General features: G+C 35.0%; 1 protein-coding gene across 6 annotated transcripts in view; it reads right to left on the bottom strand.

Moving 5' to 3' along the window:
* The window catches only part of LOC121417538 (kinesin-like protein KIF21A), a 61551-nt gene that overhangs the window by 36711 nt on the left and 5140 nt on the right, over positions 1-19700 (bottom strand). For 4 of the 6 annotated variants that reach the window (XR_005970375.1, XR_005970377.1, XR_005970378.1 and 1 more), the window contains exons 2-13: positions 13453-13632; positions 12760-12985; positions 11725-11784; positions 10920-11012; positions 10079-10204; positions 9573-9755; positions 7363-7478; positions 6413-6608; positions 4831-5023; positions 2625-2657; positions 1466-1535; positions 252-398 (exon numbers count right to left, since the gene is read on the bottom strand). Coding sequence is in view for 1 of the 6 variants with exons in the window: in XM_041611264.1 (XP_041467198.1) it covers positions 252-398; positions 1466-1535; positions 2625-2657; positions 4831-5023; positions 6413-6608; positions 7363-7478; positions 9573-9755; positions 10079-10204; positions 10920-11012; positions 11725-11784; positions 12760-12985; positions 13453-13632 (1623 nt within the window). In the remaining 5 variants the exon portion in view is untranslated. Of the gene's footprint in view, positions 1-251; positions 399-1465; positions 1536-2624; positions 2658-4830; positions 5024-6412; positions 6609-7362; positions 7479-9572; positions 9756-10078; positions 10205-10919; positions 11013-11724; positions 11785-12369; positions 12393-12759; positions 12986-13452; positions 13633-19700 lie in introns of those variants that run through there. The other 2 variants (XR_005970376.1, XR_005970379.1) reach the window with 2 other exon arrangements.

Below are 19700 nucleotides of genomic sequence, written 5' to 3'. Positions count from 1 at the left end.
ATTCCAAGGCAATAATAGGTTCCAGAGACAATTGCTCTGCTCTAAATTCCACACACTAATCAAATGACTAACTTCAAACTTGAGTTTAACACTATACCCTACCCTAAACATAACATAAAACCCTATTGCAACCCTAACCCCACGTCTTACACAAAATTAAGCCCGGAGCAATTGCCGCAGGAGCAAATGTTGTTTCACCCAATGAAGTACTCCTCGAACATGTATTGATCCTCCTATAATGACATACTCACATTGGTGCAGTAAAGATGGCAGAGCTTGGTCTAAGTGATACATGAGAAGGACTCATTACTGATCCTCTAGAATTAACCCTGACTGGTGAATCAACATTCTTCCTTCTTAAAGCAGAGTTCATACTCTCACTCTCAACCAACTTGGCCCTGTCAAGAAATAGATACAGTGGTATCATTAAATGAATGAAAAACTAGTTAAATGGTATAGCTATGAAAACAAAACCAAGGGCATATGTACAAGTCCTCCCTCCCTCTTATCAATTAATGTCAGACATCAAGACTAGCAAAGAAGTCATTCTAACATTCATGGCAACTCTTGATTGTTAATCACATTATTTTCTGATGTACTTAACATTTCTTCTTTGTCTTTTTAGACAAATGAAATTGGTACCTGTGTCACATGCTCCTCCTCTCTCTGACTGAATTCTCCCCATAGAAAATAACCTGGATGTAGTGCAGGATGAATTAACCATTCACTTTATGCACTGAACTAGAAATTCTACTTTTTCTTCAGTGATGTGTGACCAAACAACTTCCGGTCTGTTCGTACCGATGGGGAGCTAATCCATTCACATCTGCTTACACACTGTATTCTCAATCGCTTCTCACATATTGAGAAGGAATCAGCATAAAACTTGCTACTTATGTTATCCCTCTTGCTGTTCTTAACTTCAAGCTACAGGAAATCACTTTATTACACAAGTAAACAGCATGAGCTACATACAGGAACTTTAAATCAATATGAAAAGTGAAATAAGCTTGGAAACAGTAATGGAAACAAACTAGATGAATTAACATACATTGCAGTCTCAAAGCAACACACAGTATTAGACAGTCTTGCTGAGTTAATAATAATAATAATATAGGATTTATACAGCTCACGTATCCACCTTGCTAGGTGCTCAAGGCGATCCTATATTACCCCGGCGAAGCAAGTCTACCGATTCCGGTCCGCAAAGCTTTTTAAGTTCATCAGACATAGTGAACAAAAATTGCACAGAAAATACGCTTGTGCAGGAGACGATCATAATAATAGCAATAACTTCTTTAATACTGTAAATTTTAATAAATTGGTGTTTTAAACTATCTTAATTTGGCATGCCTGTAATGATTGAATTGCCCACATGAAGGAAAAAATATTGATAATAAAAATATTGAAATACAAATGGAAATAGAATAGAAACATTTCTTTGTTAAAAATGAATAAATCTTACCTCAATTCTTCTACCTCTTTGATGTATCCTGTCATCATTAACATTGTTTCATCATCTCCATCTGTACCACCTACAATCAAACATAAAAAAAATAGTCTAGTCATAAGTCATGTAATCTAGGGATTATAACATTAGACTCATGATTGGAAGGTTCTGTCATCTATAAGAGCAGCCAATTTGAGTTTGACCGATTAACTTAGACGAAAAACGTTTCCTATGTAATATACCAACTTGGCTTTGACGCAGCATTAAGATGATTTGCCCAGTTGAAAAGAGTTTTATATCAGGTTTTGCACCCATTTGTAAACAGGATGGCTGAATTCACCCCCATGTTTATCGTCAATCATGTTATGCCAGCTATGTAATTAAAGAAAGAAACATGCAGAGATATATTAAAGGGGAATGAAACCTTTGGAACAAATAGGCTTGTGTAAAAACAGAAAAATAAAAAAATAAGAATAAAGAAAGTTTGAGAAAATCGGACAAATAATGAGAAAGTTATGAGCATTTGAATATTGCAATCACTAATGCTATGGAGATCCTCCCATTGGCAATGCGACAAGGATGTGTGATGTCACTGATGAACAACTTTCCCTTTGGTGGACTATAAAATACCCTCAAAATGTCTCTTTTTGCTTTTTCTTATGATGATACAAACTCTCTATCCATGATGTATTCAAAAAAATATGTATTACATACCCTCATGTAGAAAGAACACATGATCTATGGATAGATGTGATAAAAGAGGCAATTCAAGTGAAATATACACTTAAGTAATGGGGAGAGTTGTTCACAAGTGACATCACACATCTTTGTCGCATTGCCAATTTGCTATCTCCATAGCACTAGTGATAGCAATATTCAAATGCTCATAACTTTCTCATTATTTGTCCGATTTTTCTCAAACTTTGGTTGATATGTTTCTTTGATTTTTCTGTTTTCACACATGCTATCTTGTTCCAATGGTTTCATTCTCCTTTAAGTAAGTGTTAAGAATGCAAGCTCGGTAAAGAAATAAACAAGCAGAGATACAGAAAAAAGATAATCTAAGACTGTCAGCAACATAGGCAAAGGAAGAAACATGCAGAGATACATTACAAATTTGAGTCTAAGAATGCTAGCTATAGAAAGAAAGGAACATGCAGAGAGAAACATTCACCTAAGTCTGTAGACATGGTGTAACGAGACCGATCTGAAAAGGACCAACCCACAAGACAAAAGAATACAATTCAGTATGGAAACAGAATGAGAGAGAAAGAGATAAAAGGAAATAATCACAGAAGGTACATTGGGTGTGAAATCATCAAAACAAAAAACATAGTTTAATAATATCGATCATAATAGCAGAAACAATTGTGACATTTCATCTCAAAAACAAAAATGAATTGACAAGTATCGGTTCTTTGTAATTAACAGAGAAAAGCAGATTTGTCTTTAAAAAATACAATCATTCAAAGTTCACGTTATTTGATAAAGTATAAAGTATTTACCAGTAAAATGTTAACAAAAAAAAAGTTTCCTTGAAATCAATTTTTTTTCTCAACTGCTAGCAGCTCAAACAAAAATGCTACATGTAGATATAGTAGTCAGTTCAAACAGAATCCAATGAATTAAAATTCTTCTTCATTAAATCAAGTTCTTACGTGGGTTGAATGTAGATTAATTTTAACAAAGTATATATCATTTTGAAGTTTAAAATCTGCTTGTTAAACTATACAAGTGGAATGCCTCTGGCCGTCTCACCTGCATCACGCGGTTCAATATAGCAGCAGTGCTGACTTTGAAAACTACTCTAACTCGCACAAGATGTTCAATGATACATGGTTACTCTTATGTCCACTTTTTATGAACTAGACCAATAAACTTACAGAGATATGATAGTTATTCAACAAAAAAACCCAACATGGCCAAAGTTCATTGGCCTTACATGACCTTTGACCTTGATCATGTGACTTGAAACTCGCACAGGATGTTCAGTGATAATTGATTACTCTCATGTCCAAGATTCATGAATCAGATCCATAAACTTTCAAAGTTATGATGGTAATTCAACAGATACACCCAATTCGGCCAAAGTTCATTGACCCTAAATGACCTTTGACCTTGGTCATGTGACCTGAAATGCACACAGGATGTTCAGTGATACTTGATTACTCTGATGTCCAAGTTTAACGAACTAGACCAATAAACTTTCAAAGTTATGATGGTAATTCAACAGATACCCCCAAATCGGCCAAAGTTCATTGACCCTAAATGACCTTTGACCTTAATCATGAGACCTGAAACTTGCACAAAATGTTCAGTGATGCTTGATTACTATTATGTCCATGTTTCATGAATTAGATCCATAAACTTTCAAAGTTATGATGGGAATTCAACAGATACCCCCAATTCGGCCAAAGTTCATTGACCCTAAATGACCTTTGACCTTGGTCATGTGACATAAAACTCACGCAGGATGTTCAGTGATAATTGATTAAACTTATGTCCAAGTTTCATGAACTAGGTCCATATATTTTCTAAGTTATGATGACATTTCAAAAACTTAACCTCAGGTTAAGATTTCGATGTTGATTCCTCCAACATGGTCTAAGTTCATTGACCCTAAATGACCTTTGACCTTGGTCATGTGACATAAAACTCTAATAGGATGTTCAGTAATACTTGATTAACCTTATGGCCAAGTTTCATGAACTAGGTCCATATACTTTCTAAGTTATGATGTCATTTCAAAATCTTAACCTCAGGTTAAGATTTGATGTTGACGCCGCCGTCGGAAATCGGTGCCTATAGTCTCACTCTGCTATGCAGGTGAGACAAAAACCGTCGCAAAATCAATTCTGAGCTGCTTATTGTTAGATTTGAGGTGAAAAGACATGATTGCGAAAGTGTAAAGTAGATCTTAAAGAGAAATATAATTTTTTATGACATGCGAACAAGAGAGGAGATTGAGATTTAGAAATGATATTCCATGCAATAGAAATTGCAGGCCTGCCAACATTTGAAAATGAAGAGTCTTAAATTGTGTGGCTTGAATGTTTCTGCTCAACTTTTTTTTTTAATTCAGACATGTTTGGGGCATTTCTTTTTTATTGTTAATTAATCAGTGAGAAAATCTATATTACTCTTACACTCATATACAAAAAAATATGGCTGATTTGTTTTTTATCTTTAATACATAAAAGGAATAATAATAACGCAATTCTTGTATAGTGTGTATATAACGTCCCTATGCGCTTCAAAAGAACTTGGATATTACCCTGGCTTAAGCCCCGCAGCCTTTTTACAGCACGCTGGAATTTGAAGGAATAAATTCTTTGAAGAATTTGAAGGAATAAAAACTTTGAAGGGTTAATGTAACTGACCTGTTGAAGCAGACATGCCATATCTAGCTTGTTCTGCAACCAATAAAGCAATCCTAGCCGTCAGACCATCAATGGTTTCTTGTAAAGCTTTAATTCGTTGACGTAGATTACTATTCTCCATCTGAAGCATTGTGTTCTCATGAAATAGATCATTGATCTCCTCAACTCCATCTGAGTTCACTGACCTCTTACCCTAATAAAATCAATTTAAGATATATGTTTACTATTTATTTGAAATATTTAAAAGAAGGGTAGCCCAGTCAACATCAAGCTGGTTTTCGTTGGAGCCCTTCGTAAACGAACATTAATATCAAACATGGTAACATATTCAAATATAAACAAAGAATATAGAATAAATGCAAATATTAAATATCAAATAACAAAATAGGATGGTGCAAAATGGAATACCAGAAGTATTCCAAGAGTTTTGGGCAAATGTTCCACGAATCGCAGATGAGTGGAATATTGGCCTTAATAAGTGGAATATTTCTGGTATTCCATGAAAGAAAGCCATCCAATATAATTATTATCATCTATCCCACCCCTGGCAATAAAAAACTGGGAGAATTTGATTAAACAAGTCATAATCACTTATCAAAAAAATGGTATCATCAATTCTTAAGACAAAAATTTGGTTGTTGACATGCAACTTGCATGTAGTTCATTATGAGGTCATCGAGCATAATTGTGTTCTATGTTGCGCATCGCATTGCTTTCATTGTTGTACACGTTGTATATTTCACACGTTCGCGCATGCGCACTATACTGTTGAATATGCTCTCAATAACAAATTTTGTACAGGAGCCTATGGGATACTCTTCTGAATTTTGGTCATTCTAGGGATACGCTCTAATACTACACAACCATTTGATGCAGACCAAATACGCATTCTTAATGTATGGCTAAAACGTTGTATATAGATGATAATCATAGTTAACTATGGAAAATAACAAAATAAATGAAATATGATACTGCACAAATGTTACCTAAAAGTAAACAAAAATTGTATATACACATGAAAAGAGATAAGATATGTACAAAGTGAGGAGAAAGAATAGATTCCACCATTAGTCCCTATTACATATCAAATGTTTTTTCCCATTTAGCCACTTCCCGTTTAAACTGTTTAATGTCTTCTATGAATCGGAGGTGTTCGGGTAATTCATTCTAAAGCAATGAGCCTGTGACAAAAAATGATTTCTGGTAGAAGGTTGTACGTGCATATAGCACCCTAATTATCATCTTATTTGTGCTCCTTGTTGTTTGAAAGGATACTTCTTCTGTATGATAAACTTATCACAAAGCATCTGACGACCAGCTACATGTATGTGACCCATTTACACAAGAAAACCTCATAGTTAGCGTTGAACAATATCTATTATGAGTTCAATGACCTTTCAATAGAACCGCCATGCACAATATAACTCATACAACTCTCATTCGTTTGTGTAAGTGTGGCTTGCAATAAAATAATTCTACATGAACTACACAATACATTACACAAGTTTAAACAAAAAAAATATAAATTACAATGAAGATTACTGGATACAATGAGAAAGAAATGCACACTCTACAGTGTTACCTGTTTGTATTCATTGAGTTCATCTTGTAGTCGTTTTATCTCTGTTCTGAGTAGAGCTAACTGACGGCTTGTCTTGTCTTGGTTAGCAATGACTGCATTCTTGATATTTCTTGCTCTGTTGGCGTATCGCAACGTGTTCAAGGTCTCCATGAAGTCAGGATCAGATGGACTCACACAGGCTATCATCAATGTACGGCTAAGAAACAAACACACATCATCAATATCATTAATGTATGGCTAAGAAACAAACACACATCAATATCATCAATGTACAGCTAAGAAACAAACACACATCAATATCATCAATGTACGGCTAAGAAACAAACACACATCATTAATATCATCAATGTACAGCTAAGAAACAAACACACATCAATGTACAGCTAAGAAACAAACACACATCAATATCATCAATGTACGGCTAAGAAACAAACACACATCATCAATATCATGTTAAATATACAATAGATCTCAGGACTCTCTTACGAAATGAATCATTATCAGCTGGTATATTAAATGTCTACATTTATGTAGAATGAAAAATACAAGTCATCATCACTGGGAGATAACATAGACATACCTATAAACAGTGATGGTCGCTCGAGCTAGACGGGGTAATAATAGCAACACTTTGTATCCTCAGCCAAAAAGCACTGTATAAATCCAGCTACTATTATTATCATATCTAGTGGTATGTATATGAGATTTTGCTCCCCCCCCTTTTTTTACTTGAAACTAAATGCATATACCCGGTAAACAAGTCTTGACCTCATAAATGACTAATGAGTTCTTACACTAAATGAGATAACCAAATTGTTCTCTGTTTTCATAAAGGCAATTGAATATCCAATAACAATTAGATTATGAAAAATATCAAACTGGATTAAAATGTTGAAATTAAAGAACTTGATGATGAATCACCCCACAGGAGCAATGAATCATTTTCTTACCTGTTACCACCTAGAGAATCTTGAAGTAATCTGGTCAATTTAGAATCCCTATATGGAACATGAGATGACTTCTTTAATGGATCACCAAGAGCACTGATCACATTACCTAGAGCAAGCTGCAAATAAAACATACATTAATTAGTGCTCTATTCACAAGTATTTACCAAACTAAATCAAGCTGCATAGTACAAATACTTGTTTTCTGATTTAGATCAAGAAGAAGATGACAGATTTTTCAATAATTCACATTAAATTAGGCAGCAAAACTATTTAATATATATATTTTATATCAATTGAGAAAAACTACAAAGCTTTCTACAACAAAATTTACAATGTCAAGATGTAAATTGATCATATGGATTGAAATATTTGTATCATAAAGTGTGCCCAAGGACATGAACATGTTCTAAAAATCAGTTCAATTACAAGACCACCACTGTTATCTATTGTGGGCTATCATATCATCATATAGTTTGATTATATGACCCATAATCACAGATTTGAACCCTATACGAAAAAAAAAGAAGGTCTGACAACTGAATGAACTGAATTCATAATTTTCATATGTTTGATCTGACTATTGTGTAATATAAACAGGGAGAGTTATTTTAAGGGTGATAAAACATTAATGGGGTCATTTAACAAAAAATATTTTCTGCACGTGTATACACTCAGCTTACCAGTTAGTACAAGGGAAGGGAGAATGCATGTTTCCTTACTTCTACCTCATATATAACCTTAGTTCTACCTATCAATGCAATGTTTGAGGTTCATTCTTTAGCTTTAAATGAAATCTTTATCTAAAAAATACCAATCCAATATTGATATTCCTTTCTTAGCTCTTACATAATATCTAAAATGAACTCATCAATCCACAATTGATTGATATTCCTTCTTTAGCTCTTACTTAATATCTAAAATGAACTCATCAATCCACAATTGATTGATATTCCTTCTTTAGCTCTTACTTAATATCTAAAATGAACTCACCAATCCACAATTGATTGATATTCATTCTTTAGCTCTTACATAATATCTAAAATAAACTCACCAATCCACAATTGATAGATATTCCTTCTTTAGCTCTTACTTAATATCTAAAATGTACTCACCAATCCACAATTGATTGATATTCCTTCTTTAGCTCTTACATAATATCTAAAATGAACTCACCAATCCACAATTGATTGATATTCCTTCTTTAGCTCTTACTTAATATCTAAAATGAACTCACCAATCCACAATTGATAGATATTCCTTCTTTAGCTCTTACTTAATATCTAAAATGAACTCACCAATCCACAATTGATTGATATTCATTCTTTAGCTCTTACATAATATCTAAAATAAACTCACCAATCCACAATTGATTGATATTCCTTCTTTAGCTCTTACATAATATCTAAAATAAACTCACCAATCCACGATTGATTGATATTCCTTCTTTAGCTCTTACATAATATCTAAAATGAACTCACCAATCCACAATTGATTGATATTCCTTCTTTAGCTCTTATTTAATATCTAAAATAAACTCACCAATCCACAATTGATTGATATTCCTTCTTTAGCTCTTACATAATATCTAAAATGAACTTACCAATCCACAATTGATTGATATTCCTTCTTTAGCTCTTACTTAATATCTAAAATGAACTCACCAATCCACAATTGATTGATATTCCTTCTTTAGCTCTTACTTAATATCTAAAATGAACTCACCAATCCACAATTGATTGATATTCCTTCTTTAGCTCTTACATAATATCTAAAATGAACTCACCAATCCACAATTAATTGATATTCCTTCTTTCACTCTTACATAATATCTAAAATGAACTCACCAATCCACAATTAATTGATATTCCTTCTTTCGCTCTTACATAATATCTAAAATGAACTCACCAATCCACAATTCATTGATATTCCTTCTTTAGCTCTTACATAATATCTAAAATGTACTCACCAATCCACAATTGATTGATATTCCTTCTTTAGCTCTTACATAATATCTAAAATGAACTCACCAATCCACAATTAATTGATATTCCTTCTTTCGCTCTTACATAATATCTAAAATGAACTCACCAATCCACAATTTATTGATATTCCTTCTTTCGCTCTTACATAATATCTAAAATGAACTCACCAATCCACAATTAATTGATATTCCTTCTTTAGCTCTTACATAATATCTAAAATGAACTCACCAATCCACAATTAATTGATATTCCTTCTTTCGCTCTATCCCCTGTTGCACCTGTTCTCTTCAATCTCTCGGAGCCAGCCAGATCAACAAAATGGAATTTAGCCGTAAGCATTTCAAACTCATTCATTCCATCGCCCTCAGTCTTCTCTGTTTCTTTCTCATCTTCACCTTCTATTTCAGCTGTCTATAAATAGAACAAATCAAATATAAAACACATCAAGTTTGTAGCATACCACTTTACATTCAAAATTTGAAAACAGATATATATAACCAACTAATAATACATTGAAATAGAAATGTTACTTTCTGACTCATTTTTGTGCCTTGGACTCTTCACTCTATGGCCACTGTGTGAACCAAGTATAACATGCATTGGACAAAAACTGAGGAAGTAGTGCACTCAAGATTTGTCTTAGACTTATTGCCATATGTCATTACCAAGGCAACACATTTCTAGTTTAACTTTTCAGTTAAAAAGCATTTGTGACAATGTTTTTTTTTTCTTACCACTTTAATAAGCCTCTGTTGTTTAATATGTAATGTAAAGATTGCATGAGATCGAGAACTCTGTGAATTCATCTTTGTACTGGCTGTTGTCCTTGATAATGCCCCGCCTTGTAAAGCTTGCAATGTCTGGCAAAATAAAAATAAGATTACAAGATAAAATTGTTAACCACAATCAATCAGAGGGATGTGGGTTAGAATCCTAGCTATGGCGTGTTTTTCTTCAGCGAGTAATTTATCCACATTGTGCTGCACTCAACCCAGGTAAGGTGAATGGGTACCAGGCAGGATTAATTCCTTGGATGCACTGAACGCTGAAAGGAAGCTCAAGCTAAAACCATCTCAAGCTAATTATAACAAACCTCAGAATAGGATAGATGGCGCTATATAAATGCCTATTATTATTGTTATTTAGTATTTTATTGATAAAACACCTAGAACTTCATATTATCAAATTGACTACAAGTATGTTCTGCCAAATCAAGTAAATACATGGACTAATGTAAGTATATAATGATATGGCAGTCAAGGCTTAACACTATCTTTTATTGTGATGGAACCCAAGAAAATAATTAAATCATTATTCAATATAGTCAAACAAATGTAAATAAAACTAATTTCATAAAAAGAAAAGTTAAGAAGAAAATAACTGAGCATTATGAGTAGATCTTCAATTAATTGGGATATAAGAATTGCATTCTGACTAGGATTGATATATTCATGCGCCATATTTCTCAGCACTATAGGTTCAATAAAAGGAAATGGAGCTGAAAAAATGTTGGGAAATTGCACAATATCCTATTATTGTCTGAAACTTGGCACAGTATGCTCAGCAGCAGTTTACCTCCTGTTCTGATGTCACAGTCCGTGTTGTCACGCCAACCACATAGATCCCACCCCCAGCATCTTCATGAATCTTGATGTGAGATTTCTTACTCTATACACAAATACAAACAGACAATAGTCACATTAAAATACATTTCTTACTCTCCACACAAATACAAAAAAAAGAGTAGTGACATTAAAATACATTTGTAACAAAAAAAAATCTACTTTTCTCATTATCATTCATTTTGCCATTGAAATAAGAAAAACACAAAAAATATTTAATCAGCTTGCTAGAAAGTGAGTAACACAGTATAAAATGATCAATGTTGTCTGGACGCGTGAGAACTCTCTAGGATTGGGCTAAAAGGAACTTCGAACACACAGTGAATTTTCCTTATGTGGGGCTAAATGGCAAGTTAGTCCCACTTACAGTCCACGGTTAAAGTATAGTCCATTTTGTTCTCACAAAATATACTATACTTTAAGTAATCTTACCACACCTATAGACTATCTGACCATGCAAATAAAAAGAAGGGGAAAGCCAGGGAATTGAAGTGTGAAAGTAATCCAGGGAGGATTGTAAGAAAAGGTTTAAAATGGCATTTAGAGAAAGAACAGCCCGGATGGGTGTTTCATAAAGCTGTTCGTAACTTAAGAGCGATTTTAAGAATTGGTTATCCTTTCTTGTGGTAAATGGTAGGCTATATTCATTGGCGATGGTAAAGCGCATAAGGTTCACCAGTCGTTCTATAAGTTGCTCTTTACGAGCAGCTTTATGAAACGGTCTCCTGGTTGAAGAGCATCAATAAATGTTTTCTTACCCTACTAGATTCCATATCCCTTGCAGAATCAAACAGGTCTAGGATCTCTTCATTGTATAACTAAATGAGAACAAAGAAAGTCAAAATAAGATTAACTTAATAAAACAGAAAACAAGAAGAAACTGGACATGTAGTTCAGTGTGCACAATATATAATATCATCTGAATCTCAAACATTATAAGGCCCTCTCCTTCAACGGGAATGTTATTCGCCCCCCCCCAAAAAAAAAAAAAAACAATTGGTGATTTGCCAAACTTCACAGACAGTTGTAATTTTTCAGTTGTTTTTTTTTTCTTCATACTGAATAAGACTAGATGAACGAGAAGAATTTACATCAGTAAACAAACAAAGGTGCTTCATAAACAGTAGAGTGTGAGTTGAATGTTTTTGTGTTGAGTATTAAAATCTTATCATGATGTAAAGGAATGTCTATATTCTTTCATAAGTAATTGGTAGCTCTAAAATGAATAAAATTCTACTGGAACAAATTATAATATCACAGTTAACACTTTATGAAACCCCCACCAATCATAATAAATACATGTGACAAATGAAATGAAGTGTGTACATCTTAGCTATTCAAGAATATTATCAGTCTCAATTTCATTTTTATTTTAATCAATTGATCACAAAGTCCCCTTGTTCCTCCATGAATTCTGCATAGATCTTAAACTCGGGGCCCGTATTCTGATAGCAGGTTTAGCTTAAACTCGGGTTTAAAGTTGTGGTTTAAGTACGGATAGCCAATTGTTACATAAATCACTTACAGTAGAGATATCATATTTCAGCTCATTTAGCTCTCAAATCATTCATAGTTGTCTAGGATGTATAAATAGATGATTGTCTTCACCATCCATGAATCAGGAAAGAGCACAGTAAACATAAGAAACGTCCAACTTAATAAAAAATTTTGATACTTTGGCTTCCCATACTTTAACCACAACTTTAAACCTAAGTTTTAAGGTAAACCTGAATACGGGCCAGGAGGTTCACTCAATTGATCACAACTTAAAGTGAGAAAGTCCCCTTGTTTACCTCCATGAATTCTGCATAGATCTTAAACTCAGGAGGAGGTTCACTTTTATCAGCAGCGTTTCTTTGCCTTTCTTCAATTCCTGTGAATAGATGCCTTACAGCTCGGGGTATGATTCCTTTCTGATCTTCAGTAAGTCCAGGCTCAAACCCAGTCCCCATACTATACGTTTTACCAGCTCCTGTCTGGCCGTAAGCAAAGACAGTTGCATTGTAGCCCTCGAAACACCTGGGGGAAAAGACAAATAATGTTATTAATAAACTCAAACCCAGCCCACACCAATATACAACTGTTTTACCAGTGAAGCCCTTATAGAACCTGGGGGGCAAAGGAAACGTTTATCCACAAAATATGTAATTTTTAGATGAATAATATTGATATTGTTTAGAGGGATCAGTGCTTTAATTTTATATTTACCAAAAACTAATCTTAATACCGGATGTAATTTTTTTGAAATTTGGGTTTTAAAATTTTAATATTGGGTAACAGTTAAAAAAGCGGTAATAACACAAATACACAATGGATCATAGTTTGCGAGGTTCTCAAAAATATCCAACAATGAAAAAAAATCAAAATTGAAAAAAATAAATATGTTTTTCCTGGTCCTTCCAGTTAATTGAAAGGACAACATGTGGGACCCAATTTACATCAAGAACATATGTGGGACTGAACTGACAGAAAAATATGGGACTTACCCTTCGATGAGATCATGTACCGTTCTTTGATAGATGGAATCTTGTTGACTGTCCATATCAAATACATGATCATATGTAAACATACGATCAGGTCCAAGAATAACCTGTGGTTGATCTGGACTGACTGCTGTACACACACGACAAGCATCTATCTTCTCTCTTGCTAGCTGAGGACGGATCCTAAAAAAAAATAAATAAATAATTCAAAGACAGTATTCAGCTTTCATACGGAATTCAATACAATTTGCTGATAATAGAGGTAGATGTAATATGAAAGTAAAGTGATCTGTGATGATGACAGTCTGTTGTGATAATGCAGCGCTATACTCAGAATTGAATTGATATATATTCAGAATAATTATCTCAAATTTACTGCAAACTGCAGGTACCAATATTCACAGCTGAATGATATGCACCATAAACTGGAACAAAAAGCCTATTTACATATCTCATTATTATAATCATAATTTTTTTTTTTTATACTTATATTAACTTTTAATTTCTTATTGGTGGTGGTTGGTGGTGATTTTTTACCTGATTGCTAAGAAAACAAGAATGCTTGTAAGCAAGCAACCAGAGGACCGACGGCTTAAGGTCCTCTCCGAAGGACCTGGTACTGAGGATTAATGCCTTACCAAAGGGCACTAGCGCACCAAATGGGAATCGAACCCGGGTCACCGGAATACAAATTCCCCATCGCGCCTCCCTTAATTTTTTTATCATTATAAATTTCTTATTTTACTTGATTTCTACATTTATCATAATTGCATGTATTTGTTGGGGAGAGACCTGATGGGATCCAACCCATTACATGTACATGAATATATCAGAGCTTAATACCCCTTCCCTGTCTGGTTTTTAATTGTAATTAAACAGCTAGTTTTGTGAATTTTCCTTTTATTTCAACCCATATTTATATTTTTTTCATTCAATTACTGATGTCTCCCTTTGAACACTCCATTATCTGTACTCTTAACACATTGACAATCAGTGTCATTTGATTGTGTACATTAGAGATTAGTACTAGTATATTGACAATATGAGACTCTTCACAACAACACACTTCATTAAATACTCTGAACAACCCAATAACTCTATTCACACAATATGACCCTCTCTAGGCAAGTACAATAAATCATGATCAGTCAGGGAATTGAATATATGGTGTATTATACAGCATGAAGAGTACTTGTGTGCATATCTAGCCTAGATGACTAGGTCTATAGGATGGATGCTGTTTTCCATGTAGCTCATGCTCATGTAGTGTGACAGTCTTCTAAAAACCAAGCAGGTTTATTTTTTTAATACAAAAAGCAACTTGTGAATCAACAACTCTGCATACACATGTGTACAGGTCTATTCTCTCAAGAGTAATAAAGATCGCATAGCAACGACTAAGATATCCATGTACATGACTAAATCATCCTCTTTTTTTTTTAGAATGCCTCAGAACAGAGTTTCTACATTTTAGATTACATATATGTACAACACAACACAACTAGTCTGCAGGTACAGACCCTGACCCCGTTCTCATTACACTCTGTAGTTTACTGGAAACCAGTTCAGGAAACCAGTTTGGAAAATCGCTTTGCTAGCATTCCCTTTGATCTTCCAAAAGCGTTTTTTAAAATAACTTCACGTAAAGCAATCTTGTTGCTACGGGAACGCTCTCAGTGGGGTGACACATTTTGCGGGTTATTGAAACCGTAGTGTAAGCATTCTACACAGTGTGTGGAGTAGCGCACTCAAAATGTGCGAAGATGGCTTCCCAAAGAATGGTTCCATCCACACTTACGCTAAAACCAGTTTAACGGGGCAAAGCGATCTTGAAAACTACATCGCGAGGTGGTTTTATGAACTGGTTCGGAAGATCGCTTCCAAGATTTCCACTAAACTAGTTTCCAGTTAACTAGTTTTAGGAAGGTAGTGGGAACAGTGTCCCTGATTAAAACTTTGATCAACAAGTGGTCGACAGACAAGCACATAAATGTATGTGTTGCTGTTTGAGGGAATTCAGTACACAAGGATTTGTAGGCTACACATTCAGACCCTTATTGAAGGGTTTGCACAGCAGACTATACATAATTACATACTGTACATGTAACTTCCAAGTCCATAACTTTCAGATAGTGGTGATTGGAGCAATTTAATGAGTGATCTTATGTAACATGTACCAGTACTTGTATCAAGTGGAATGACCCCATTCACACTAAGGATCAATTCACACTAGACTAATCCTCTGTACTGGTCTTTAGTTGTGATTAATCCAATCAACATAAACTATATCATCGCCATCATTTTCCTACCAGAAATCTGCACAATGTAAAGCAAAGAGGAATTACACTGAACTGTCAAGATTACAATGATGAGGTTTTAGAACAATATGCATTTTACATACGTGTAGATCAATGTTAATTGGCATTGCTGGCTTTCCATAGTTGCGGTTGATCTGGGCCCTGTCTTACAAAGAGTTGCAATTGATCCGATCAATCGCAACTATGGAAAGCCAGCAAAGTCAACATATAAAATGCATGTTTGTTCAAAAGATTTTCTAGATCATATATTTACACTGTATATCCATGAATTCATTGCTTTCTTGGCAATTTGGTGAGTTCTTTGTTTACAAAGGACATTTTGCAAATTTCCTATAGAAAAAAAATTATGGCACTGATGGATTTCAATAAAGTTAAACTCTTTGTAAGATGGGCCCAGATCAATTGCAACTCTGTGTAAGATGGAGCCTAGATTAACATTTTGCTTTAGTCCACAGATCCTTTTGAAGTGAGCTGGATTGAGCTTGTTGCTATAAATTAATATTAAAGGAAACTGAAAGTACTAGACTGTGTGGGGATAGTGGTGGTGGGGGGGTTGAATGTCGGTGATAAATCACTTCCTGGGTTGCTTTCTATTCACTCATAGACCGTTTCATCATTCTAGGGCCGTCTGCACCATCCCGAGTTTTCAAATTAGCGCGCTATTTCTAATCCGGCAATTTATCCCGATCTGAAAAATCTCGAGATTGTTTGTAATGCAGACGCAATTATCGCGCTAGTTCGTAGGATTAATCTCGAGATTGCAATCCCAAGTCAACTCGGGTTTATTTGCAAAATAGCGCGCTATTTACGAATTATCGCGCTAATTCGTAGGTGCAGACGCACTCGGGTTTGGACTCGGGTTAATTTATTCATGACCTTCAGTCCATAATGCAATTCGCGTTCCATTTCCGCCTTGGTAAAAACATAAACAGCGATTATACCGAACGCATGCGAAAGTCAACTTTATCATAGCGTTCATCAATTCCCCAATCAGCAACGATGGTGTCAAGCCCCCGTGAATGGATTTTGGGAGAGACCAGACCGATGGGGGAGGCGCTCATTATCGACGATGGTCATAGTCAATAACAATACTGACAGCATTGTCGTCTTATTCCTTCGCAAAATGTGAGCAAATAGCATTTCTTTCCTCCCCCCTCTGTCGTTGCCTCGGAGTCCGCCATCATATTAAACGAAGAATACTTCACTCGCTTATAATTATAGCGCGGCTGAGCTGAGAGGATTGTTGCATAACAACGGTCGAATTCGGCGAAAGAGTACATGTACTTGATTGCATATCGCGGGAAGTTATTCAAAAGCGCGGGCCGTTGAAACTCCAAGATCGAAAGTGCGCATGCTCGGAATATCGGGCTTGTTGCCTCGCTCGAGCAAGAATCGCTCTTCGTGCGATGGTGGAGACGGGGTTTCTTGAATCTCGAGATTAATCGCGAAGAGGGCTGATCGGGCTAAAATCTCGAGATTGAGCAAGCTCGGGATGGTGCAGCACCGCCTAGAGTCTGTATAAACACACCTTATTAAATTCAAAATATAAAGCTACATCAAGGGGATCATTTCATGAATCAAAGTGAGTTTGAACTAACTTAGTTATAAGCTACTGAAATCCTTGCCTCTGATTGGCTCAGGGCAATTTTGTCAATTAGTTAACACTCCCCTGAATACGTGTACCAGGATCAGGTGAGTATAGAGGGCCAGTAAATATATTTTAAAAAATCCCATTTCAAATGGAAAAAGACCTATTCAGTGTCTCTTACTACTGTAGCTCTGCCTAGCGTACATTGTATATGGTATACAAGTGCTTTATTAAAAACCACCCCTCCATTGGAAACAGTATGAAGGTTTGAGAGACTGTTAACATGTCTCAGTTTTAATTGAATGGCATGTCTATATAGGGATAATCACTTCCTGAATAACAAGACATGATTGGAGTGGTGCCAATACACTCATCCTCATATCATTACATGGATGCATTCCTCAGGTGATTTTTACCAAACTCTCTTGTGACCAATTATCCACCAAGTTTTAACTCAACTCAACAAACAAACATAAATTTTTCACATTACTTTGTATTTTGTATCATCATTTTAAGTCTCTCCTACATATGTGGAGGTGTTGTGGTTCAGTCACTTAAACCAAGATGTTAAATGAAATGGTAACCCGGTAGGATGTGAAAGTCAATGCGATTAGATTGGCAGTGCGCACCAATAAACAGTGGCCTGGCCAGGATACTCCCCAGGAAGTGGAGATGGTGCACTTTATGTGTGGAACAGTGACGGATCCTATGACCGGGGTAATAATAATTTCAATGTAAAATGCTTAAAAACCAAAGTATGAAGCCCTATAAGTGTAACTATTATTAAATAATTTCTATCAGTATAGGTATTTATTATTATCATTATTATTATTACTTTATTATCATTATATCATCATCATCATTAGAGTTAAATTGCTATTTCATGGAGGCTGGGAAATATAAATTCTATAGGGCCTCCTCCTACTACAACAATTGTAAAGCCATTCATACCCCTTTCATAAACCCAATTACTATGAATTAGGCGGCTAATAGCAGCATAATTTGGTCGTAAAATTGGAGGAGGACAAGAGTTATCCGCATTACTCTGATGCTGCTATTGTCCGCATAATAGCGACATCGGGATAAGATTTTGAGTTTATGAACGCATTTCCAAATAATGCGGATAATTGCCATGGTGCGGTCACAAGGTCACCCTTTTCCAACACAACCGCATCGGAGGGGGCGTGTCCAGTTGTCATGGCGATTATCCGCCTTTTTCAGGACGGGCGCTCGTAAAAATAATGCGGCTTATTTTCGGAGTTTATGAACGCAATTTTTATTGAATTATCCACATTACTCTTAGGCGGCTAATTGGAGGATAGGTTTATGAAAAGGGTATGAGATTCACTCTGTAAATCAAGATATAATACAGCATAGCACCCAACAAGCAATGTCCAGTAACTCATCCATTCTAGTCATAAATTGAATGGGAAGACTTCTATCATTGTGTGCCTATTTTAAACATGTGGTATTTTACTGGTTAGAAGTGATTGATTTCCCATTCTATTTCACTCACACACAGCTGCAAGGGCAATAGGGCATGTTCATACTTTTATCTTTAATTGGTTTTTGTACAGTCAGCCATAGTATACATGCAAATTGCACACAACCTGGCAATGTGTTTTTCAGCCTGTAAGCTGCCTGTTTGATGTTAAAGGTCAAGTCCAACCCACAAAAATTTTGATTTGAATAGAGAAAATCAAAGTAGCATAATGCTGAAAATTTGACTGAATGATGAAGTATCAAACAATGCTAATTCCACATGTTCAGGGAGGAATTAGTCCACTTGTCAATGAGGAGAAATAATATTTTATTTTTCATATATAATTAAATACCGTTCAGGATGTACTTACAGGTGTATAAATGTTCTGTGAAATTAAGCGAAACTTTAAAATATTTATCATAACTTCTAATTTCATATCCAATTTTGATAAAATTTTCAGTGTTATGCTTGTTGGATTTTTCTCCTTTTATTCAAATTAACTTTTTGTTGGGACTGTGGACTCCATTCAATTCAATTTAATTCAATTCAATGAAGACGTAAAAAAAGGACATGTTTAGGATCAAACAAAGGTCTGCAAATGGCTGCTTTCATTGGATGGGTTTTTTCACTGTATAATCATTTGCACAGGATCTGAAATCTACATGTACATGTGCGGGTACAGCACATACATGTACTTAGTTCTTACAGCAGTGAGAACATGCCTATGCAGTGAGAACATGCCTGATTATGCCTTAAGCAGTGAGTGTGTGAGGACACATTATGAGTCATAGTGAAAACGACTTGAGACTGAAAATAAACAGGGTTGAAGCTCTTCTCATTCATGAAATTAATGTTAATTTGG

This window comes from Lytechinus variegatus, chromosome 6, assembly GCF_018143015.1.
Source record: "Lytechinus variegatus isolate NC3 chromosome 6, Lvar_3.0, whole genome shotgun sequence".
NCBI lineage: Eukaryota > Metazoa > Echinodermata > Echinoidea > Temnopleuroida > Toxopneustidae > Lytechinus > Lytechinus variegatus.
The sequence above is the reverse complement of the archived record's forward strand: the minus strand, read 5'-3'. Positions and strand labels throughout refer to the sequence as shown.